This window comes from Taudactylus pleione, unplaced genomic scaffold (assembly GCF_031769625.1).
Source record: "Taudactylus pleione unplaced genomic scaffold, aTauple2 ptg000386l, whole genome shotgun sequence".
NCBI classification, from domain to species: domain Eukaryota; kingdom Metazoa; phylum Chordata; class Amphibia; order Anura; family Myobatrachidae; genus Taudactylus; species Taudactylus pleione.
Window position 1 is genome coordinate 4701823 of NW_028284787.1, and position 25670 is coordinate 4727492.

Sequence of the window (25670 nt, forward strand, 5' to 3'; positions counted from 1 at the left end):
AGTAACTCAAAAGCAGTCTCTGCGTATACTCAGTGGTACTTGTCTACTTTCCAGGAACCTGCGGGAGGCTCCCATTTTTTTTCTCCTCCGTATCCTGCTCACTTCCTAGCGAAGTGGGCAGAATGGTGAGAATAATGGGAATCCGCGATCCTGGAAGGGGAATAGGGCCTAGTGACGCAATTCTGATAATCATGTTATTTGACCCCGCCCCTTATTAAAGATGTGCTATTTGCAGCATTGTGTCAATAGGGGGCGGGGCCTAATGATGGTAATAGTTTGGTCCTGCCACCCTCCCTGCCCACATGCATCTCCTGCTCCCAGGAAGAAGCAACTACAGAAGTCCGCAAGCATGATACACAGTAGCAAATAGTGGCTTAACTGCACAAACATCAACACTGCGTCCACCTCTAAAATAGGCCCTGTGTTTGGCAATGATTTCTGCCATCCCTAAAATACCTATTGCATTACTTCTTTCATCAATTCTACTTATCTAATAGATTTTTTATTGCGCAGATCTCCCTTTGTAATTGTATTGCTTCTTTAATATAGATGGGGAGAAAATATATGTGCACCCCTTTGGATAATACAGTTTGTGGTATATAATAATTTGAACATTTTATATTATAGCCTTTTCTATTTTCTTTTTTAATTTTACAAAATTAAACCAGATCTCTGCTATTTTAGTTCCAGCACCTTTTTTACACAGTTGACCATGCATCACCTTTCAAGTATGTGTCCCCCCTATGATGTCTTTCCCACATGCCCAGTTATTAATTTGCTTTAAATGCAAATTTGGACAGTAGGTCCACTTTAAATGTATAATGCTACCTAGAGCCAAGTTTTACTTTTAGTAAGAAATGCAAAGAAAAATAAGTCATGCTGTTTGCCATTCAAACTGTTTAAATCTGCACCTTATAAATATATTACATTAATCAGCCACAAGGTTCCAGCTTGTTAATTTTTTTGGGAAAAGACAAGCAAGGTTTTCCTGCCCTAACATCCCGTAGAGTGTGATTGTGAGAGGTACTGATAAAACCTAATGGCTTGTATAAAGCTGACAACAACTTAAGTGCATATTTTGAGCCTGATTTACAAGTCCAAATGTGGACGGATCACGTGGATATCTGCAAACTGCACATGGGTCGTACCATGTACACCAGGGGTAGAGAACCTTTTTTCTGCTGAGGGCCATTTTGATATATATAACATTATTCGTGGGCCTAGTGCAGACCATGCCCCTCTGTATTACGTCACACTGGGCGGGGCCACAATCACTGGTGATTACAGCAATGCCCCAAGCTGTAAGGGCAGCGCTGTGATGGTCTGAAGCATACTAAGGACGCTCCAGGTGGCACTGCTGCATAGATTCTGGCTGCAGGGTGCCATTCTAGGCACCCGGCTAACCAGATGAGGCTAGCAGAAAAAAAGCTCAGAGGGCCAGACCAAATGATTCCGAGGGCCTTCTACAGCCCCCTGGGCAGGAGGTTCCCCATCCCTGATGTACACGGACGGAGATTGAAAGTACGGATAGTTTTCTAGGTGGCAATTGGGCAGTTACTTTGTTGTAACTGTGCGGAACAGGTCCATCTTGTGGGAGTTAGGTGGGCATGTGGGCAGATTTACGTACTTGTTTGGAGTGTCCGGGCAGAGATGGGACACCTGTTTCTGTTAGATCTTTTGTACCCAGCATGAGGTGGGTGAAAGCCCCGATACTAATGATGGCAGTTGTGTATGGAAAAACAGTGGGCAGAGCGATCTTCTGGATAAAGACATAGATGGGCGGATACTCGCATTAGCAGAAAGCAGGCTGACAAGGTCATATGGAAAAGACGCAGCAGATACGTTTTCAAATATCTAAGGTACTGAAAAGATGTGACATGATAACTTCATACAAGAATATGCTGTATTATTTGCTTTGCAATTCTTCTTTTAAACGCATTCATATCTCAAAAATGTATTTGCACAATTGTACCCAATACAGGGTAATGCATACAGTATGCTAGATAGTTTTATTCGCTCTGTATAGGCAACATTGTCTACTGTTATCTTCTTCTCGGGCTTGTTCTCGTAACACCTCAATTTTGTCAAGTTGCATCTCAAGACCAGCAAATTTGATTTGTCATTAATTTACAGAATGAATGGTTAGAATAAGTCAGAGTGAAATTTAGGGATTAAATTATAGCAGCATGCCAAAATTCGAAAGACACATTCTGTGCAGCGGGACGCATAAGTACTGAGATTGAGATATCTTTAAAGAAAATATTGAGCAATGGTAAAAATGTATACCTGGTTTGTATGTTTTAACAAAAAAAAATGTACTTATTGCAGATTAAAAGTGTATAAGCATTTTTCTATAAGGATTTGCTTTCTTTATAAGGAGAACATAGAAATGTATAATGTGCTCATTACGGCAAAATTAATAATAATGTGGTGTACATTAGACCTAATGCTCTAAATATCATATGGGGTTGTACAAGGTCCCAAACCATGTGACATCGTGAGCTGTGGAACTTGGCAGGTCTGCATTCTCACTTGATAGCAGAGCAAGCATGACCCCACGATGTATATTCTTAGATGCGCAGGAGCACAGCAGGAGGTGGGGCATCGCTAGCTCTCCGACGTCAGCCTGTCATCAGTGGGGCCCCTCCATAAAGGCAGGGTGCATTTTAAAATTGGGAAGGTGCGGCACCCCAATGAAAAAGCCTAGCGTGAACGCTATAATAATACCCTTATTAAAATAGATAAAGCCACTTAATCTCCAAAATAGGGGTAGATTCATTAGTTACATGGGAATTTAGCTATTCAATTAATTCCAGCAACCAGCCCCCAAGACTGCATTTATCACGTATCTGCTTGCACCCTCCTGAGGTGTAAGCAGAAATCCGTGATTAGTAGAGCTTCAGGCTGGTCAGTAGCTGCATCTCGCCTGCCACTTAGAATGGGAGAAGCTACTTAACGCGGTCAATCCAGTGTTTTCTCCCACTAATTAGTGGTCGCTGTGGGAACTGAATAGCTCTTGAATTGAATTGCCCTCTTAGAGCCCATTCACCATGACATCTTACCACTTCAGGCCCCAACGCCCTCACCACTTTTGGGACTGCCAACTCTGTCTCCCTTCACCCCAGTCCATGCTTTCCTCTCCAACAGCATCTTTGACTCCATTCCCTCCAACCTCTTCCAGCCCTCCCCCCAACTTTTCTAGCACCTTCTCTTTATCCATCAAGCATGCTCCTGTCTCCCCCATTCTTAACAAAACGTCTCGTGAAACCTACTTGCTCACTACCTACTCTAACTAACTCACTAACTATCTCTGTTCTTCCATTTGCCTCTAAGCTCCTCAAGTGGGTAGATTACAACCTCCTCACCTATTTGCGCTCCTACCATTCCCTCTAGACCTACATCATCAGACTATAAAGGCTTTTTAGTCCACCAAGTTCACTGATGACCTCCTCACCAGCAAATCCAAAGGCCAGTTCTTATTCTTAAACTCCTTATACTCACAGCTGCATTTGACATCACTGACCACTCCTTCTCCTTCAAACCCTCCACTCTATTGGGCTTCACTGCTCAGCTCTCTCCTGGTTCACCTCCTACTTGTCTAAACGCTCCTTCTCCATAACTACTGGCATGTCCACTTCCCCATCACTTACCCTTCCCACACCCAAGTTTTTGTTCATGGCCCCCTTCTCTTCTCTCTCTACACATCTTCCCACGACGAGCTAATCTGTTACTTTGGACTTTGCTACTACCACTATGCCGACAATACCCAAATTTACCTTTCTTCCCTGAACCTGTCTCCCTCTGTCCTATGCTATGTAACCTCCTGTCAGCAATCTTAGCTTGGATGACACAATGTTTCCTTGAACTCAATATTTCAAAAACTGATCTCATCATCTTTCCCCCAGTCGGGTGTGGATTAAGAGATAGACACCAGATGTTAGACAGTCAATAGGTCGACGACAAAAGGTTGACAGGGACAAAAGGTCAACACACTAAAGGTCGACATGTAAGAAGGCCAACAGGGTCAAAAGGTCGACACAAAAATTATCGACATAATGGTCGACACGTTATTATTATTTTCTGTTTTCTAGCCCTAGTCTTCACCCTAACCCTCCCCTTAGTGCCTAACCCTAACCCTCCCTCCTGGTGCCTAACCGTCGGGGTAGGTATCTGACCCTAACCATCCCTGCTAGTGCCTAACCCTCCAGTAAGTGCCTAACCCTAACCGTTAGGGTAAGTGCCTAACCCTAAAAAAAAAGTTTATAAAAATTGTGTCGACCATTTTTGTGACAACATTGTCGTCCATTTGTACATGTTGACCTTTTGTCCCTGTCGCCCATTTGTCCCAGTCGACCTATTGACTGTCTAACATCTGGTGTCTATCTAGACATTGTCAATCTTTTTACTATCTATAGCTTGAAACCCCCCACCCACCAGCCAAGACCCCTTCAACTTCGAATCTTCTCCATTCCTCAAGGCCGCTGTCTAGGTGTCACCTGTGACTCTGTCCTTCCAATCTACCCTCACATGCAATCTCTTGCACAATCTCTTGCATTTCCATCATATTTCCAGATTCAGGACGGTATGCAATTAGTTTCGCACCCGCGATATAGTTTTGCATGCCGTACTTATCGTACTCGTCCCCACTATTCGCCCTATTCAATTCTAAAAGATGAGAAAACTGAGACTCGCAAAGTCAGAACAGGCGGAAAGTGGTGTCAGAATCGGGGAAATCAGCCTCAACCCCCCAAATAGATGCAGAAACATTGGGGATCAATGTAGTAGTGCCCGAATAGCCCTAATAAAACTGTTTGGGGTACTTAAGTTGGTTCAATAGACCCTAATTAGTGTCTTTGCACAAGTGGTGAAGAATGGCATAAAGCAATTTTTTTTAGGGGGTGAAAAAAAGTAGTCCTGTGAAATTTAGGGTAACTGAAAATGGTTGCTAGCATCTTCTAATGTCTCTAAGGAGAAGTTTTTTAAAAGAGTGAAATTCCTCCCTCATAAAAGCACCTGCAATCCTCAAAACATTTGACCCCTTCTTAGAGCACCCCCAGAACCTTATTTCACTAGTTTGCAAACTTGTCCCCCCACTTTGTGCTTTTTCACCCTCAAGTTCAATGTACTTTTTTGGGGTATACTTAAGTTTTTTTCAGTAATTTTTTGACGCAGTTGTCCTTTCTGAGTGGTTTCTCCAACTTTGCACCGAAAAAAAAAAAAGGTGCACTTCTTTTCTTCTGCTATTCAGAGGCGAATCTTTTTCGCCTATTACATTACATTGACTTTCCGCGTACGCAAAGAGCGGATGGAATTAAATACAGAGATAAGTTTCCGACAGGCGAAAAGTCGCAATCGGCGATACTTTTTCGCGGATCTCGGCTTTTTGCTTCTAATTGAATACGGCCCTCAGGCTATTTACCGAAATCTGCTATAACTCTAATTTATTCCCACATAATTTCCTGACTAGATTACTATAATATGCTTCTCTCTGGCCTTCCTAACTCCTGCTACTCTTCCCTACACCTCCGGCCTCATTATCTCAGACACTACCTACCGCCTTCTTCGCTCAGCTAATAATTGTCACGTCACCTCATTCCTGATCAACACTCCATTCTTAGGATTTCTCCTGGGCCGCTCCTCGCCTCTGAAATGTCCTCCTTCGCTGCATTAGACTTTCATCCAGCCTCCCATCCTTCAAGTGTGCCCTTAAAACTAAATTTTTCATTCAAGTTTACCCCCCCCCCCCTTCACCTAACTCTGCAACCGCATTGCTCTTCTCCCACTGTGTCCACTCATATCCTCTATAGAGTAGAAACTCATATGAGTACCTTGGCAAAACTATGTTGCACTGCAGATGGGGCAGATTTGCTCCTAACTCTGTATCAGGTCTGAAGTTAGGGTCTTGCCCTCAATGTTTTATATTAAGTGAGAATGTTTCTGCTTTTCTGAAATACAGATTGCTTAGTTATAAACAACGCAACAAGCAATGCATTTGGGAAAACAACATCTTGTCTTATCCCCTGTGACTTTACAAATATATTTTTGTTTTGTTCACATACAACAAAGCATCCTGCCAAGAAAATAATAATGTAAGCGATTTATAGGGTGTTTGTTCTAATCTATAAATATTATTGTAATCTGTGTATCAGGCACCACAATTAGCCTGAGTTAATACAGTAAATTAAGCTACTGAATGCTGTCTGTTAAGCATAAAGGGCCTGATTAAGTACAGATAGCAATTGCGATCACAGCTGCGAATCCATATAGAACACAGCTGCTAAAATACTAATGCCTGCCAAAGCTCAGCTAGCATAGACGCCCACTGCTGCTTACTCATATGCGTCCAATCTCGCTCTTCTGCATAAACGTCAGTACCATCGATGTTTATCGGCCCGTTACCAGCATTTACAGCAGGTTTGACCAGCCGCAGACACTGCAAGTCTCCTCACACGCAGAGGGCTCTTACCTACATATGCAATCACAGTAGCTCATAACTGCATACCCAGGAAACTGCGTTCAAGTGAACAGGCATGCCCAAACGCTGACAGCCTGTCACTCACTTTGCAATGGATTAGTCTGTGCGTCCATAATTGCTATGCGATCGCAGTGCACACGCAGTGCGGGTTATACGCATGCGTAATGTCAATCGCTCAAGTTGGGTCCGTATTCGCACTTGCAATCACTACTGAATCAGGCCCAAAGACGGTAACAGCAGATTCAACAGCAGAACAGTAACATGATCTGAGTATGATGGAATTGACAGAATCATCTGCATGTAGAAACAGATTTCTCTGTATTTAAATACTTGTATATTGAATACACGTGGCAGCTGTCATCTTGCTTGAGGTAATGTAAATTAACACCCACATATACAAACAGAAAAAATGCCACCAGTGTCCGAATAATCAAGAAACTGGGACAGCATGTTTGATGTTACAAGAAAAAGAATAAAACATCAATCATATGCTGTTTTATTTAGCAATAATAAAAAATTCTCCATTAAGCATTATAATTTATACCCACTATTAATGTAACAGAAAAAAAACTATTTCAGCATATTAATTAGTTATATGAAGTGCAATATTTGTATGTTTGTCCGGCTTTGAATATGATGTATATGAAATCTATAGTTAACAGAGGATTCTGGGCCTGATTCAGAGCCACTCGCTAGATGCGATCGCTCGCACGATGTGTATGCAAATTGCGCAGGCAGTGCTATCGCACAGCAATGCATTAGCACACCCAGTATTTCTTAGAGAGCGATGACATAGTGTATGCAGATACCCACCAGCCTGTTTTAAGACGCCCACATGTGCACGTCATGTCCAGGAAGTGTATACAACCATCGGTACATCGGGTATCATAGGATGCGATCACAGCGCTTGAGATTGACCATACCCTGCCGCAAGCACTGCGAGCACTTCAGTGTAAAAACAAGCCAGGTGATGTGTATTATGATGCTGTCTTTTAATTATGCACACTTCTAAAATCCCGTTGAGATGCTCGGGCATGCCTGCGTTTGCACCCCACTCCCCTGTTTTAATGGCCAGTCCCTGTTACCACCTACAAACGGCCTCCCCTGTCACTCACTCTGTTGGGCTGTCTATGTGCTGCGGGCGAATAAATTGTGAACTTTCGCTAAGGTATGCGCACTGCGATGCATGCGCACAATGCATACACACTGCATATCATCAGCAGCAGCGAGAGTTTGTTTCTTAGCAAGCGGGTCTAAATGAGTGCCTCTGTTTATTCAAAATGGGCACATTACTCTGCATCAACTTTGGTCTGTTATCGCATCACAAAAAGAAAGCAATAGGTTCTCACAATTTAAGATGCAATTTATTTCTTACTAACCTTTAACACTATGGGATAAAAGTAACAGCCTGCGAGCCGGCGCCGCAGCGGGAATACATGTGAGTATGCCCGTATTTTTAAAGCAGCAAGCATGTTAAATGCTAAATCAAGCTGGTTTAGCCTTTAACATGCTTGCTGCTTTAATAATACGGGCATACTCGCATGTATTCCGGCAGTGGCGCTGGCTCGCAGGCTGTTACTTTTAGCCCTATGTGAGAACATATTGCCATCCCATTACTATTAAAGCTGGCTATACCCTATCTGATCGTGTACCCAGCCCACTGGACAACGCGATGGAACGATCAACTGTGCTGTCCGTACACACTGTATGTTGCTGTGTACAACGGCGCAATGGTGCATTTAGCAGCAGGCGTCGTTCATCGCATGGTCCCATCTGCTGTGCAGCAAGGCCAGATGAGGCGATACAATGAACGACCAGCGTGTGTGCGTCATTGGGTTACACAATATGCGATCTGCATGATATATCGTTCAGATCCGCATTTGAACTATATATTGTGGGGATCGCATAGTGTACCCAGTTTTAGTATTCCTTTCTAACTACTTCAATACACCTCTATTGTATTTTTCCTAACCACAACCAAACAAATCCCTCAAAATATTCCAACAATTCCATACTTAATAACATGTGCATATGTCAAATAAATTCTTATTTAAAAAAAATAAAATAGCAGTGAATATATATATAATATATATTACAGAGTAACATCATATGAAAAAAAAATACTAATCTAAGCAAATGGACTAGTCATTATATGACCTCCATACCAGTAAAAAAGTATGCACAAAGATGAATGCATGAGTTCATTTTGTAATATGTGCAACGACTGTAAACTATTGTCAGCAATTGCTAAACTATTTTGGTCAGTATTATTTACGTACGTTAATATTACAGCTTTTTAGGATTTAGTTGGTGCTTCAAAATATTCCCTGCTAATAATGTTGCTTATTTCTAGTGTAATAATGAGATGTAGGTACCTGGGATGTGCCGGTGATCAGACTGAAAACTCCGTTGGAGCAGCAGCAGATGTACACAAAGGCTCCACCAGCACAACAGTTCCGTCCCCATAGCAACCACAAGCTTAGCTGACGCTGCCGGCACCAGGGACAGCAGTTCGGGCACTTGAGCTTTATACACAATAAAACAATTGTCCTATGTGCAGCGGCCATTTTCCCTAATACCAAAACGACGACAGTGACAGCATTGCTTCACTGGTTGAAGCGTTGATCTTATTACTAATGGTGGCATACTTATTACAGTGGTCATGGAAATTAAATTGAGGGTCATTTACAAATGCGTATTTTGCCGCCTGCTATGGTTTAGCGTTCCCAACTTTGGAAATTATTTACAGTGTGAGCTTGTATTGGAATAGTGCAGTAATCGGAACACTATAGAGACAGGCAAGGTGTGTGCCCCCGTAGCCTGGCAAATCGTCATTCTCCCTGGCCTGTACTGGTAGACGGTCTCTCCACTAACCTGCATTCTAACGATCCAACCTTCCTGAGCACTCCCCTCTGAACTGCCAGTACAGGCAGGCTCTCATCACTGCCCCCTACTGCATGTCTGCAGAATAGGCTGGGTTATTATGGTTGCCTAGTTGTCACTGGTAGGAGGTGCTGTGACCAGGTGCATTCCCTCACTACGGTACTATACCTCTGTTCTGAATTATGCATAATTGCTTATTTCCAGGAGAAGTTATTATTATAACTGTTATAAAGCTTTAGCACAGTTGTTAGTTCTATTTGAGGGGATTGTGACCAAAAAAAATAACAAACAATGGGCCTTATTCAGAGATGTACGCAAACCCCATGGTTTACAATGGCGGGGGAAGTGCGCATGCACATGACCTATTCTGCGCATGTGCAGAATGTGTCCTGCATTGTTGCACACAGTGCCCCCAAGCCATAGCATCATTGACATGCTGCGGCCATTTGGAGGCGGGGACAGAGCGGCACGGCATAATGGACACTTTGGCCCCGTTTTCTGGGAGCGCCAAGGCCAGTGTCTGCGTCTTCCTATGTAGATTTAACAATCCTAACGAGTAGATTGTTTTAGAACGACCAAAACGATCCCGAAAATTGGCGAAATACAGCGTACACACTACCCGATAATTGTTTAGTTCAAAACAATCCTTTTGATTCTGAATCATCTCGCCGATATTGTGTCTCCTTACATACTGTCAAATAATTGTGCTTTCAAGCTGGAAAATGCTAATTAATTATTATAATGGGCTGTACTGAACAGACAATACAGGAAGAGCAGGGCCGGATTAAGGGGGGGGGAGCGACAGGGACGGTCGTCCCTGGGCCCCCAAATACAGAGGTGCCCCCACTAGCAGCGGTGCACCACCCGCCGCTAGTGTCCCCGCCGCTGGTGTAGTGTAGACCGCGCAGTGAGCGCGGCCACACTACACAGTGACAAACACACAGCCTCCGGCGGCAGCTGTGTGTTTGTTACAGCAGCCGATGAGAGTCACACAGACTGTCATTGGCTGCTGCTTCAACGGAGGGAGCCGGCTGGAGCTCACTTATGAGCTCCGTCTTCCGGCTCCCCCCTGGGTGATGATGGGAGTGACATCATGATGCTGACGTCTCTCCCATACTGCAGTAGAAGAGGAGCCGGAGCGGACAGCGGCAGTCGCGTCAGGAGCAGGGTTTCAGGTAAGTTGTGTTTTTTTTGTGTGTGTGTAAGGGGCACTGCATGGGGGGGGCGCTTCATGGGGGCACTGGGGGCAATACATAGGACAACTACTGGTGGCACTGAATAGGGGTGGGCTACTGGGGGCAGTGTATAGGGGGGACTACTTCTGGGGGCAATGCATAAGAGGGGACTACTGGGGACACTCTATAAGGGGCACTGGAAGGGGGGGAACCACTACTGGGTCTGGGGGCACTATATAAGGGGCACTACTGATGGCACTGTATAGGGGACCACTACTGGGGAGTTATATAAGGGGCACTGCATAGGGGGGACCACAATTGGGTCTGGGGGCACTACTGGGGACACTGTATAGGGGGACCACTACTGGGGCATTATATAAGGGGCACTGCATAGGGGGGGACACTACTGGGTCTGGGGGCACTATATAAGGTGCACTAATGGGGGCACTGTATAGGGGGACCACTACTGAGGCATTATATAAGGGGCACTGCATGGGGGGGCACTACTGGGTCTGGGGGCACTATATAAGGGGCACTACTGGGGGCACTGCATAGGGGGACCACTACTGGGGGCACTGCATAAGGGGCATTACTACAGGGGACGGTGGTATATAGGAACCCACACAACTTTGTTGCCCAGGGGCCCCCACAGACCTTAATCCGGCCCTGAGGAAGAGAAACTACAATATTCATCATTATGGTATTGCTATTGTATTGTGTTGAAACTTGTATACTCTGCTGCTGCACTTTACTTTTGATACTGTTGATTCTACTCTGGTTATTATACCTGCGAGAATGAATCGTGAACAAGCTGTTGCTTCCTATGTACTTGCTATAGTGAGCTTCCTGCAAGCTCATGAGAGGAGATAAGGGCATTTATTCATCGGAGCTGCTGGACCAAGGACTGGCTACTGAGGAGAGGGTCCTTGTCCCACATGTCTCTATTACACCAGATTAGAGAAAATAATCCTGATGACTACAGGAATTTCCTGCAAATGGATGACCCAAATTTCAGGAGCTGCTGCAATTGGTCACTCCCTACAAAGAGAGGCAAGACACCCAGATAAGTTGAGCCCTAACTGACGAACAATGCCTGGTGGCTACCCTGCCCTTCCTGGCTACTGGAAAGTCCCTAGCAGACCTCAAGTTCAGTGCGCTCATCTCACCGCAAGCGCTTGGCCTGATCATAAACACAGTCCAAACAGAGGAAAAAGAAATGTCCTATGGAAAATAATCATTCATAAAATATAACTTTTATTATATATTTATTAAAAACAATTGAATAGTTTCAAAGATGGTGAACAAAAAAGAATAGAAAAGTTGTATGTTAGAAACCCGCTGATCCACAATATGCTGCAATCCTGTAATATAGTGCTATTATGAGTAATTCTAACTCTCATTTTTTATTCCATGTGTGTGTGATTGCAACCCATAAACTGAAGGCATATATGTAATTGCTATATCCCTCTAGTATATCGTACAATTATATTTTGGTAGATGGGCAAAGTTTAAACTTATTTAAATAACTCCAAATCATTGGTATATCTCTTATTATTACACCCAGGATAGCAGCATATAGTGGATCAGCATGTTGTTTAACACACCACCATTCTATTCTTTTTGGTTCACCATCTTTGAATCTATTCCATTGTTTTTACAGGGGCATAACTTGGTATTTGAAGGCCCAATAGCAAAAGTTTGTACGGACCCCTATGGACTGTGTTTGTGTATTTGTATATTGTCCTTGGCAGCACCCCCACTCAGTACCAGTATTGGATTGGAGTATATAGAATTGGGGTAATCGAATGTATAAATTGCTAGTGCAGTGCTCTCCCCCTTTACTTATCCCATAATTTAGAACTTGGCCTGATTATGCCTGAGATGTGCCAAACCATCTAGTGCTTAAAGATCAAAATTTAAAGATGAGTGCAACATTTAAAAAATATATACTTTTATTTTATATAAAACATTAAAATATAACATTTTCAAACTCTACAAATGCTATAAATCCTTAACTACATATAATATATAATCATGTAAACTGTTGAATAATAACATTAAATAAATATATATCCTAAACTAACTATAAACAAAACATCACCGGTTCTGATTCTGGGTGTCAAACTTGTACAATCTGTCCTCACTCCATGGTGTACCACTAAACCCCAACCTGCTACCACTTGCTGGAGTTTATGTTCTTGGACCCGGTGGAGGAATTGAGGGTTGCCAATATGCTGCATAATTGGATTGAAACCCATGTGTGACAGGGGAGCAGGATACACAGGCCTGAAAGACTCCAGTCTCTGAGCCATAGTGGTTGCAGTACAGGTGTTCATACCCAGCTCCCTTCTATCTACTTTTACCAAGGCCTCCAGGATGATTTTATTCTGCGCCCTTTCTCTTGCAATCTTCCATTTCCTTCAGTTTAGTGGTGACATATATTTCTATTGTGTCCACAGATTGGGTTCTCCTATTGAGGACAGCACTGTGGACTGCAGCACATGGTGGGTGAGGGTGTCAGTTGCATCTGCTGCCATACAGGGTTGCTCCATTCCCGTCCTAAAGGCCTGGACATGAACGTCAGGAGTTGGGTTGACTAGTGTGGGCAGTGTGGGAGGTTGTGTAGGGGCAGAAGGATAACCAAAATCAGACCATTGTCTTCTGGTTCCTCTTGAAATGCAGATGGCTAAAAGATAAAAATAAATGTCATGTTAATATGTATATCAATGTACTCATTTTTAACCATTTCAATATTTTCTATTTCCAGATGCCTTCCACACCACAGCTGAGTAATGGCTGGCTATTGCCCAGGACTTTGAAGACCACTGAAATATCCCCAACTGTGGAGAAGCATGTCTGGATAATGCCACCTCCTACCAGGGGTGAATCTAAACCTTTCTTTTTTTGAGGGGGGAAGTGGTTTAAGAATTAATCCTAACTCTTCCACTCCTTACTCATTACTCCTCCCACTTCCAGTCCTGGCCCCTCTTATTTTTAGTCCCAACTCTTTTGAGCCCTGCACCTCCCTACAAAATGTGTTATAGGATACATGTCAGGTAATACAATAAAATAGTATTTAAGAATAGAAGTGGCCTTGTTAAAGTCTCGGGCATATGAAAAAATCTGCGGTTTTATTAATTACATGCTTTTTCCTGTCTGTTGGGGGTATGTAAGTTTTATTCAATAAAAGGATAATGCACTAGGGCCCCCATTTACTAACGAGTTTTATCACCAAAACGAGTGATAAATGTCGCTGTGTATGATAAATGGTGCTCCAGCCAATCAGCTCCCAACTGTCATTTTTCTAACAGTTGACAGTCGGGAGCTGATTGGCTGGAGCACCATTGATCATCACAGTGAAATGTATCACTCGTTTTGGTGATAAAACTCGTTAGTAAATCGGGGCCTATATGTGTTTTACTGTTCTCAAATTTATCCTTCTGAGGATTATTGAAAATAGAATAAGAAATCAGCTTTGAATGAAAGAAGAAAAGAGAAGAATGAAAACAGAAACAGACATGTATGTGTGCATAAGTGCATTATCATTAGGACGTGAAAGACTCTACAAGCAATTCTTCACAACCAATTTTCTCTTTTATATATATATATACGAAAAATAAGGGTAGGACACCAGGCAGCCAGCAGAACATCCATACGCCGGCCACCTTCTAGAGAGTCCATGTCGTGGTATATAAAACATGATGTTTGCACCAGTGCTCCTGCATTCACAAATGATCTCACTTACACATTGTAATGTTCTGGTTTAGTTGTGGACCCGGGGTGGTGACAGGAGCAGATACAGAAGTGGATTTAAATAAAAAGGTAGAATCTTTAATGAGTGATTTAGCAGACATTGGAATGGCAAAAGCAAAAGTCCAGGTTTAGCACTAAAGTGCACTTGAAAACTGTAGTGAGGATAATGGAAGAATGTCCAGATAGTGGCAGATAAGAACAGTCCAGTATGCAGGTTTGTGAGCTGAAAAAACACAGGCAGAGGTGATGTCCAGCTGGGAGTGAAATGGAGGCAAGGTGCAGGGTGTCAGCAGGCTCAGGCACTCAGGCAGGGGAAAAGGTAGTGGAGGATGCAGGGTAGTCCAGCGGGTTTTTGGAGCTGGCAGGTAGCGTTTTCACAGGTAACAAGAGGTGAGCACAGAGAACTCCATCTCAGCTAGGCTGAGATACACGTTGCACTGGCAATGAAGGAAGGCTCTGAACCTTCCTAAATACCCCATGCCGCGCTATGACTGGCTGAAGAGAGCACATGACTCACCAAGATTGGGCAGTTGAATCACATGGTCAGAAGGCAAGATGGCGGCGCCCATGCCAAACGGAACGGACACACCGCCAGGCCCTTCCAGCCCTGAGTGACAATGTGCCCACACAGAACACGCGCAGCCAATGCCCCTCGCCAAACACCAGCGCCACCGCCAGACACCCTCCGCCATAGTGACCTCACAGGTAATACCCGACAACCACCATGCCAAGAAACCCTGGCCGTGACACACATAGACAAGAGTGCACCATTGGTTGCTCAAACCATCAAAGGTTTACATGCCATCGTTAGCAATTTGATTGCGCCATGCCGATGGCCATCCCTACTTGGACTCTACATTATTAAACTTTACTCAAAATAAATCTGACATGTCCTCTGCCTTTACACATACTGCCATCATACTCCAACCTCTAGTGTCTTGCAAAACTGCCCCAGCAGCTCTCTTGCCTCATTACATTGTCTACATTGCGCTCATCTGGTAACTGTAGCATGGTGATGCTCTATTATCAGATCTGTAAGAGACGCGCATGTGTGTGTATGTCAGAGCTCTCATTCTGGATAACGTGCAGAGTAGCTAAGTAGCACTCCCTTGAGAAATGCTTCTTGTAGGTAACACTGTCACATCATACAGATACAGCCGCTCTCATCGTTGCTGCGATGCGCGTGCCCAGCGTCACGCATCGTGGCATAGCGGACCTCTCGCCGAGACTAGGCGCGTCCGGCTAGGCGCGTGCATACGCACATGCACACCATAGACACGGGCACACTTCCATCCTGCTCGCATCACGTGGTGGAGGAGCCTGGCTACATCTGTACATGACTGATTGGAGGTCCATGGCATAGAGCTCTTGCATAAACATGCTGTTGATTATCATCTCCACGTCCCCAACACTCCTATCTTATGAATACTGGGATCTATAATCCATCACGTGGACCCCTATCACTAATCATATAGTCATGGATGTACAGCTGCAGCATATTCCAACATGCTGGGATTTGTGTTTCCACAGCAAGTGTATTGTGTCCTGTACCTGACCTGTTTAGCCGCTTCTGTGGTGAGCCTCCCCCTGCTTCTTTCCAATTGGTCCATTCACTTCCCAGAGTGCTGTGCGACCACAAAATAGCTTTATTGATAGTGTGACAGCAAGCAGTGTGCAGGGGACGCCACCACCTCCAAGTCAGTGCTGGGATTTGGGAAGAGGAGCTAGCCTGTGATTGGGGGTGTCGCCAGTCCCTCCTCCACCACCAGCCACCACGGCGTGGTCTGTCTTTATGTGGCCGCAGGAGCAGCTCGCCCCCAAGTCCGGAGCTGTACTGCTGCAGCAGTGCAGCATCAGATCCAGAAAAAACTTTGACACCTTGTTGGCTGTACTGGGGACGATTGCCCTGATCACCCCTAGTGGATCCGCCACTATCCCCTACAAGTGGTTCCTATTATTATAACTATAAGGAATTTTTCAGCACTGTTCTAATGGCAATTGTCAATGCAAACTATGGCTGCGAATCAATTCCATGCAATGTTGAATAGCCCAGGGAGAGAGCTCCCGGGGCTATTCAATGCAACGCGCTGTTAAGTCGGAGAATGTCGGTACTCGTGACTTAACCTGGGTGTGTTAGTGCCGTGCTATGCCGGAAAAACAGCCGCGTGGCCAGCACTTTTGTCCGATTTTTCCTCGCAACTCTAGGGGGGTGCAATAGAAAATCCTTTAGGCCGAACAAACTTCACCTTTAATTGAATAGCTTTGGAGCTCCCTCCCGGGGGTATTCAACATCGCATTGAATTGAATCATGGCCTATGAGTTTATATTTGTGAATTTTGTTAAATATGGAAGAGTCTCTGATGGTGGGGCTTTGAAGCAAACTGACTTCCACGACAGTCTAGGAAAAGGCACCCTGCACCCTCTTTCAGCTAGACAAGTTTGGACTCCTTTTTGTTTTTGTTGCAGTTGAGACCTTTGCACTACACCTTAGTATGCTTAAACTGTTCCCAAAGGGCACCCAACCATGAAAGGAGGATCTTTCATTTACCGGCTGTCAAGAGCTAAGAGGGTTGTCGAAAATGCATCTGGAATAAAGCGATCGAAGGCCATGTCATCCAGTAAGATGACGCTGATATTGAAAACTCTGGATCGACAAGTCAACAAGATTACGACTGTGTTCAGATTATCCAAGGACATACTACAGAAAAGAACTAATTATTCAGTGACTCATTGGAACGCTGAAAGAAAAATTTGGTAAACGCACTAAATACCAGATCAAAAAATGATGGTCCGATCTCCAACTGTAGGAGCAGCACAAACTCCACAGAATTCATGCAAACATCAAAAAAAGTGAGTATATCAACCTTTGGCAATAGTTTTCAAAAGCTGTCATATTATTTTTTTATGCTTGGTAATATCTGTAATTGACACTGTCACTTTCTTGCAGAAAGGAAAAATCATGAAAAAAAACGTGATTCCCCTGGAAGAAGCATCAACCAGATTCCAGTACCTGTGTGGAAATAAAGCAAGAATAACACGAAGGTAAATACTATTAAAATTATTTGTCCTACTATTAACTATAGGTCAATATATATATATATATATATATATATATATATATATATATATATATATACAGTTACACACACACACAAAAACTCTTGCGGTCCGGCACTCTTCCTGTGTGAGACAACTCGCTCCGGTGCCCTCAGCAACAGGGGAATTTTCAAATAGAACAATAACCCTGCGGCACTCGGAGACTGATGTTTGAATGATAAATGATGTATATTCTCTTTTCCACGACAGTTCACCCACACTGCACAAGGCACCACCTCAGGTGCGCATGACCACACACTGATTACCAGCAGTGTCTAAGGTGAGTATAGGCCGCTAGTCAAGTGGAAGGCATATAGTGTCATTAATAACATGTTCCAATAAAATAGTATTTAGTTTTTCCAATTTTTATATAATAAAGATCTAGGATGAAAGTGTGGAAGGGATAAGAAGCGAGCAGGCATAAACCCACCAGAAATTTCCAGCGACAAAAGTAGCATGGAGGCAGGGGCGTATCTATAATGGGTGCAGGGTGTGCAGTGCACACGCCCACACCACACACCCTGCACCCATACTTTTTATACTTACGTTTTCGAAGTCCCACGTCGGCCGGAGTAGAGGCCATTTTCCCGGCATTTTGCGCATGCGCAGAATGGAAATTGCCAAGGAAAATGGTATGCGCAGTAGACTTCGGGCACAGACTAGTGCCCAGAGTCTACTGCTGCTGTCAGTTCACTGGCGGCTGCAGGGGAGAGAGGAGAGGGCCCCAGATGGGGAATGCACACGGGCCCCCTCCTCTCTTAATACACCCCTTCACGGAGGAGAAAATGGTGCAGTTTAATGACCGCCTTAAAGAATTAGGAGAAAAACTTACAGTCTTCTCCAAATAAATTACAATTGAAAAGAACTTTGCATATGCATATTTTCTTTAGACCAGATAATGCAAGGGTACCGTGACAAGGAAAATGTCTGAGTAGACCCTATATTGTTTTTGTGATTGTCAGTGTTGCTGGAGGAGTATTTTCAGTATTTTAACAATACCATGTCCACACTGTTTTTACTTTGGTACAAGTACACTTCACTTAATGTTGTCTGCACCTGTTTTCGGAGTTTGCTTGCGAGAACAAGCGCCATCTTCAGATGGGAAAGAGTTCCGGGGAAGCGAAGAGGGCTGCTGTGACGACGGGGAGGAGGTAAGTAATGCAGCTACTGCTGTAAAGAGGACTAAGAATGTGTTTACTATCTATTTATATATACATTTATTTGGAGTTGCTTTAGCGCACTGGCAATACTGCATACCTGTTTTGCATCCCTTATATAATGTGACAGATTTTCTAGTTTAGAAAGTGGTAGAACTTGTTGGGCTATCATTTTATTCCTACGCATTGTAAGTGTTTAAATAGAGACTGCACTTTTTTTTTTTCCTACATGTAGAATCCTGCTGGTTACTATTTTGGAAAGGTGGATTAATGACCACAAAATAGTTCTCTTGAAATTTTAATAATAATAAACATTTTTGGTAAATTTGCAGAAACAAGGTATACTTTGTATGGATACTGCATAAAAGAGTTCAATGATAATGATGTTGGAATGTGATGAGAACAAACATGGAAAAAAGGCCTCAGCACAGGACCGAGCAAACCCTCAGCAGTAAAATGGGTTAAATAAGGGGCCAAAACAATCAATAAATATTCACAATTATGCTATGAATTTATTATAGCGGGGTATTTACAAAAATAATATAATTGTTAAATTAATGAACAGGCAATAATACTGTTATATTAATTAGGCCATGTAAATGAATGATTAAGGCGCATGAATGCTGGCACTTGTAGTATCACAAGTTTGCAATATAATTAATGTCTCTATCATTAATTAATACAATTTTCCATTTAGTTATTGGGGGAAAAAAGAAGATATGAACACAATCTAACAGAAAGATAGGGAGTAATAATAGGAATAGAGATGACTCCTCCAAATAGGATGAGGTCAATATCCCGACCGCTGGTATTTTGGCGCCCTGAATGCCGACACTTGTCAGAATTCCGGCACTGGCTTCCTGACTGATGGAATCCCAAAGGTAAGTAGTGGGTTGGGGGGAGGGCTAGCATTGGGGTAAGGGTTAGGCACTAGGGGGAGGGTTAGGGTAAGGCACTAAGGGGGGAGGGTTAGGTTTAGGGTTAGAGGTTAGGCACTAGGGGGGAGGTTTAGGGTAGGGAGAGGGTTCGAATATTGACCGACAAGTGTCGGTATACTAACCCTGTTGTGATGCCGGCGTCGGGATTCTAACCGCCGGGATCTCTAGCACCGGCATCCCGTACCCATCCCCTCCAAGTGAATGATATGAAAAGGTAACCAAAGTGTTATCCAACCTTATTTTACAAATTAAATCTTGTTTTTGCAATATGTCTACATGGGTCTTTTAAAAACTATAATTGACAGCAATACATTTTACTATTGCATAAATTCAGCACCAATTCTGATTTTGTGTGAGTGCTTTTACAAGTAGTTTAATACAATGTTTATTCTTTATAGTATATCATAAGTGACATCTAAAATCAGCTGGGATTTAAATAAATGGCAGAGATTTAAAAGGTATTGTTACAATTCCAGGAGGGAATCGACTGTGTTTATGTAGAGCAGTTTGATGACAGCCTTGAGGGCTGGAATGTATTTAACTAGTTGTGGCCAATGGCTAAGGGTATGATGCAGCCTTGCTCTGTTGATGCAGCCTTGAGGGCTGATTTGCTTTGACTAGTTGTGGCCGAAGGCAAAAGAGGTGATGCTGTTATGAATGTACCTGCACTATTTGCATGAGACCCCTAGAGCTCGCAGATAGGGCTCATACAATAGGCAGGGATCCACAGAAAATAATTTACCTGGAGTAAAGCAGCAAGCAAGGCGGACTTGCCGACTTGTAGCTCCCTCCTTTCCGGGAGGGAGCTGTCGGCCATCCTCAGCAGGGGGGCGTGTCCCATCAGAAGGGGCCGTGACCCGGACTATGACTAGTCAATGGGGGCGGGGCATGGGCGTGACAACGCGATCGCGTCCTCGCAGCCCCGCCCCCTCTTCACAATGCCAAGATAAATGGCAGTGTGAAGCAGGGGGCGGGGCCATGATGACACGAATCGTGTCATCGGGCCCCCCGCTGACGGGGATAATACTGTATTTGCGGGGGGAGTGGCGGCGAGCCAGATGGATCGCCGGGGACCGGGAGGCCTACCTACCTTTCCGGGGGGCCGGGAGCGGCACCCGATTTTCGGGAGGCTCCTGACCAAATCAGGAGGGTAGGTAAGTATGAAGCAAGGTAGGGGTTAATAGCTGATGCAAGTGTGTGCTGGAGACTGCTGCTATAAGTAATCAACTGGCACAGGTGGATATGCACAAAATCAGTTAGGATGCAGATCTGGACTTGTAGCAGGCCAGCTTTGCAAGATTCAGGCTGGAACAATGTCAAAGCAGCAATGCTGGATTTGGGCTTGGTTGTGGCAGGCCAGCTACTCAGGATGCAGGTAGGAATAATGTTGTACCTGTATTCTTGTATATGAACTTGGTTGTGGCAGGCCAGCTACTCAGGATGCAGGTGTGAATACTGTGGAAACTGCAACGCTGGAAATGGATTAGATTATGGCAGGCCAGCTACTCAGGATGCAGGTGGGAATACTGTTGAACCTGCAATGCTGGAAATGGATTTGATTGTATCAGAACCAGTACTTGATATGGTTAAACTGACAGGTACAATAATAATAATAATAATAATAGGCGCTGCTCAAATATAAATAATTTATTAGAAATTTTCAAAGTTGTTAAAAAATGTTTTTATTAAGTTTAATAATCCTTTCTATTGTTTAAATCCAAAGGCGATATAATAGACATGTACATACATACATCACATAATGAATATTAGTCGTATTAAAACCAATTCATATTATATATATACTACTTAGCCACATTAACCGCAATCTTTTATTATTAATAATTAGTATCTGTTGCCACTAATGGCCAATCCAATTAGTAGTGATTAATAGTCTCAGTCCAATCCAATAAGGTTAGTAGGATCCAATGTTAGTAACTAAGCATGCTTATTACTTATCATTTTTAATAGTTACCACATAAGGCTTATCCCGCGTTGTTTCTGCGGTATTCCTTGCTAAATCCAAGATGATACTAATTATTCGCTGTCCAGGTTCATGGAGTATATCCAAACAATACTTATTCAACCTCCTCTCAATCTGCTGCCAGAGTCTCCACAGTGCAGTCTGGAGAGGGAAATGATTTTAAATGATCCACACCTCCTTTAGAGAGTCTTCTCCCACCTTTCTCTGCAGCCCGCAGATTGGCTATAATAATCTATTATATTGTTTCCACTGAACAGTCTTAGTGGTATATTCTCCACCTTTTGGGAGCAGATATCTTACTCCTCCTCAGCGTGGATTACAGGCTGGCTGTGTGTGGTCTCCACCTTTATGGTGGCAGATCTCTCACTCCTCCACAGCGTGGATTGCAGGCTGGCTGTGTGTGGTCTCAACACCAGGATAGAGTGAGAGATCTGCCACCATAAAGGTGGAGACCACACACAGCCAGCCTGTAATCCACGCTGAGGAGGAGTAAGATATCTGCTCCCAAAAGGTGGAGAATATACCACTAAGACTGTTCAGTGGAAACAATATAATAGGCTATTATAGCCAATCTGCGGGCTGCAGAGAAAGGTGGGAGAAGACTCTCTAAAGGAGGTGTGGATCATTTAAAATCATTTCCCTCTCCAGACTGCACTGTGGAGACTCTGGCAGCAGATTGAGAGGAGGTTGAATAAGTATTGTTTGGATATACTCCATGAACCTGGACAGCGAATAATTAGTATCGTCTTGGATTTAGCAAGGAATACCGCAGAAACAACGCGGGATAAGCCTTATGTGGTAACTATTAAAAATGATAGGTAATAAGCATGCTTATTTACTAACATTGGATCCTACTAACCTTATTGGATTGGACTGAGACTATTAATCACTACTAATTGGATTGGCCATTATTGGCAACAAATACTAATTATTAATAATAAAAGATTGCGATTAACATGGCTAAGTGGTATATATTGAATATGTTGGTTTTAATACGACTAATATTCATTATGTGATAAATGTATGTATGTGCATGTCTATTATATCGCATTTGGATTTAAACAATAGAAAGGATTATTAACTTAATAAAAACATTTTTTAACAACTTTGAAAATTTCTAATAAATTATTTATATTTGAGCAGCGCCTCTTATTATTATCATTGTTTCTGTATGGTTTTTATTTGGATGTAATATTAGCAAACATCCATCAATAGAGGTAGCAGCTCAAATATTGTTGACCTTTTTAGATGGACCACGCGCCAAGTAAAATAATTCTTAAACTGACAGGTGAATGCAAGTTGGAGTTTGTAGCAGAATATTTACTTGAAATGGTTGAACTGGCAGGCAGTTTGAGTTTGTAGCAGAATCTGTACTTGAAATGGTTGAACTGGCAGGCAGATGCAGGTTGGAGGTTGTAGCAGAACCAGTACTTAATGTAGTTGAACAGGCAGGATGAATCCACAGGTATACGCTGGACAAACGTTAAGGAGCGACGAACTGCACAGCATGCAGCGACCACGTGAGTCTCCACTAGGTGCAGGAACTAGTAATATCACCGGCAGGCAGGAACTGACTTGAATCCCTAATGAAAGGAGAGGTCTCCTGTGATTGGTCCATCACATAGCAGCCAGAGTCCAGATAGCTAGGATAGCAACTGAGAGCCAATCAGGCCAATCAGAGCCGCAGCGGCACATGTAACAGATGTGCAATGTTGAGGGCTGATTTGCCTTTATTAGTCGTGGCCAAGGGACTAAAGATGTGATGCAGCCTTTGGGCTGTTTGAGCAGCCTTGAGTGCTGATTTGCCTTTATTAGTCGTGGCCAAGGGACTAAAGATGTGATGCAGCCTTTGGGCTGTTGGAGCAGCCTTGAGGGCTGCTAGTGGCCTGGGGCCCCAGGATAAATGCAGCATTTGGGCTGATGAGCCTTAGATGGGGTGTGCACAAGGGCGTGGAGCTGCTACCAATGTCACCGAGTTGACACTGGCGACTGTGTGCTGGATTGCGCACCTGGAATGCAGAGTTGCAACCAGGGCCACCGGGATGACACTGGTGACGGTGTGCTGGATTGCACACCTGGAACGCAGAGTTGCAACTAGTGCCGCCAAGATGACACTGGCGACGGTGTGTTGGATTGCGCACTTGGAAAGCAGAGTTGCAACCAGTGCCGCAGAGATAACACTGCTTCTGGGGTACTAAGCGCACCGTGCTGCCCAGATGGTACAAGCAGCATGAGCAGATGGAATGCAGGTGGAACTGCCTGGATGGCATGAACGGCAATAGACAAACACAGCAGGACTGGATCAGGAACTCGACTGACAAGCAGGAGACTGGAATAACCGGAAGTAAGAGAAACTCTATCACTGGCATGGAGTGAAGGACTGGCTGCAATTTAACAGATACAGGGCCCAATCCGAGCACGCCCTGTGAGCCTCCCTAATGACAGACTCCAGCACCTGGCCTGTGCACACAGACAAGATAATCAATTAGTGTGCAGCTGATATTGTACAGAGACAGAGAGCAATTACTGAACACATGAGATCAGCACACAGACAGACAGAAATGAAATGCAGTGTTTCAGTAATAACAAAAATGATCTGCTTAACCGCAGATCCTAATCTGTATTTTTGTAAATGTAAGTTTGTTAATCCAGTGTAGAAATAAACATTTATCATCATCATCACTTGTCATTGTCATATAACATTATGTTCCCTGGATAGGATATTTGTTATACAGGTGACCTTACTACAAGAACTTTCAGAATACTTCCACTTCTAACACCAACTGAATTGGCTGCTTGATGGAAATGATACAGTTGTACAACCTTTTGAAACCTTTTAGATTTCACAAATACCTCAAATATCATCATATTGATTGATGTACTAGACAATGGGCTTTTACTGCAAAGTAAAAACGTTTTGCATTTAAAAATTAGCATAATTTAGAAGTGAAGTTGCAGACAAAGGAACACAGGTAGAAAACTGATTTTATTTTAATTGAAAAATATTTATCACAAACAAATCTAAATTGCCTTTAGGATCCTTAAAAACTTGTTTAAAAAAATAATCACCCCTATTACTGATACAATATCACCTTAACCCCTTCACTGTTAAGAGACTCAGGCTAAGCACTTCAGTGGTTTAAATGGGAGAGAGAATTTACCCATTCTTAAAGTTAATGTTACTCAGACCTAAGAGGAGCTTGATGAGGTCATCCCATTGGACCCGCAATAGTATCAATAAACCCCACCGACTCCCGGATAAACATTGTAGAACTTTAGAAAAGCCAGGGCATATGGAACAGTGCATCCTGGCATCTGTGCACTCCTGCACTGCAGAAGTCAATATGAAGCCCCGGGATATGGAAATAGCTCTTACATCCTGGCATCTGTGCACCCCTGCACTGCAGTAGTCAATATGAAGTCCGGGGATATGGAAATAGCTCTTACATCCTGGCATCTGTGCACCCCTGAACTGCAGTAGTTAATATGAAGCCCGGGGATACGGAAATAGCTCTTACATCCTGGCATCTGTGCACCCCTGCACTGCCGAAGTCAATATGAAGCCCGGGGATATGGAAATAGCTCTTACATCCTGGCATCTGTGCACCCCTGCACTGCAGAAGTCAATATGAAGCCCGGGGATATGGAAATAGTTCTTACATCCTGGCATCTGTGCACCCCTGCACTGCAGAAGTCAATATGAAGCCCGGGGATATGGAAATAGCTCTTACATCCTGGCATCTGTGCACCCCTGCACTGCAGAAGTCAATATGAAGCCCGGGGATATGGAAATAGCTCTTACATCCTGGCATCTGTGCACCCCTGCACTGCAGTACTTAATATGAAGCCCGGGGATACGGAAATAGCTCTTACATCCTGGCATCTGTGCACCCCTGCACTGCAGAAGTCAATATGAAGCCCGGGGATATGGAAATAGCTCTTACATCCTGGCATCTGTGCACCCATGCACTGCAGTAGTCAATATGAAGTCCGGGGATATGGAAATAGTTCTTACATCCTGGCATCTGTGCACCCCTGCACTGCAGAAGTCAATATGAAGCCCGGGGATACGGAAATAGCTCTTACATCCTGGCATCTGTGCACCCATGCACTGCAGTAGTCAATATGAAGCCCGGGGATATGGAAATAGTTCTTACATCATGGCTTCTGTAAACTCAGGGGCATGCTCATTTGTCTTCATTTAAAAGAGGA

The 25670-nt window shown here is 43.7% G+C and overlaps 1 protein-coding gene across 4 annotated transcripts in view; it reads right to left on the minus strand.

Moving 5' to 3' along the window:
• CUNH7orf57 (chromosome unknown C7orf57 homolog) overlaps nucleotides 1-9455 on the minus strand; it is a 47555-nt gene extending 38100 nt beyond the window's left edge. For 2 of the 4 annotated variants that reach the window (XM_088445635.1, XM_088445633.1), the window contains exon 1: nucleotides 9350-9455. In XM_088445635.1, coding sequence (XP_088301761.1) covers nucleotides 9350-9355 — 6 coding nt within the window. In that variant the 5' untranslated portion in view covers nucleotides 9356-9455. Of the gene's footprint in view, nucleotides 1-8850; nucleotides 9275-9349 lie in introns of those variants that run through there. The other 2 variants (XM_088445634.1, XM_088445632.1) reach the window with 2 other exon arrangements.
• Between the last annotated feature and the right edge of the window lie 16215 nt (nucleotides 9456-25670).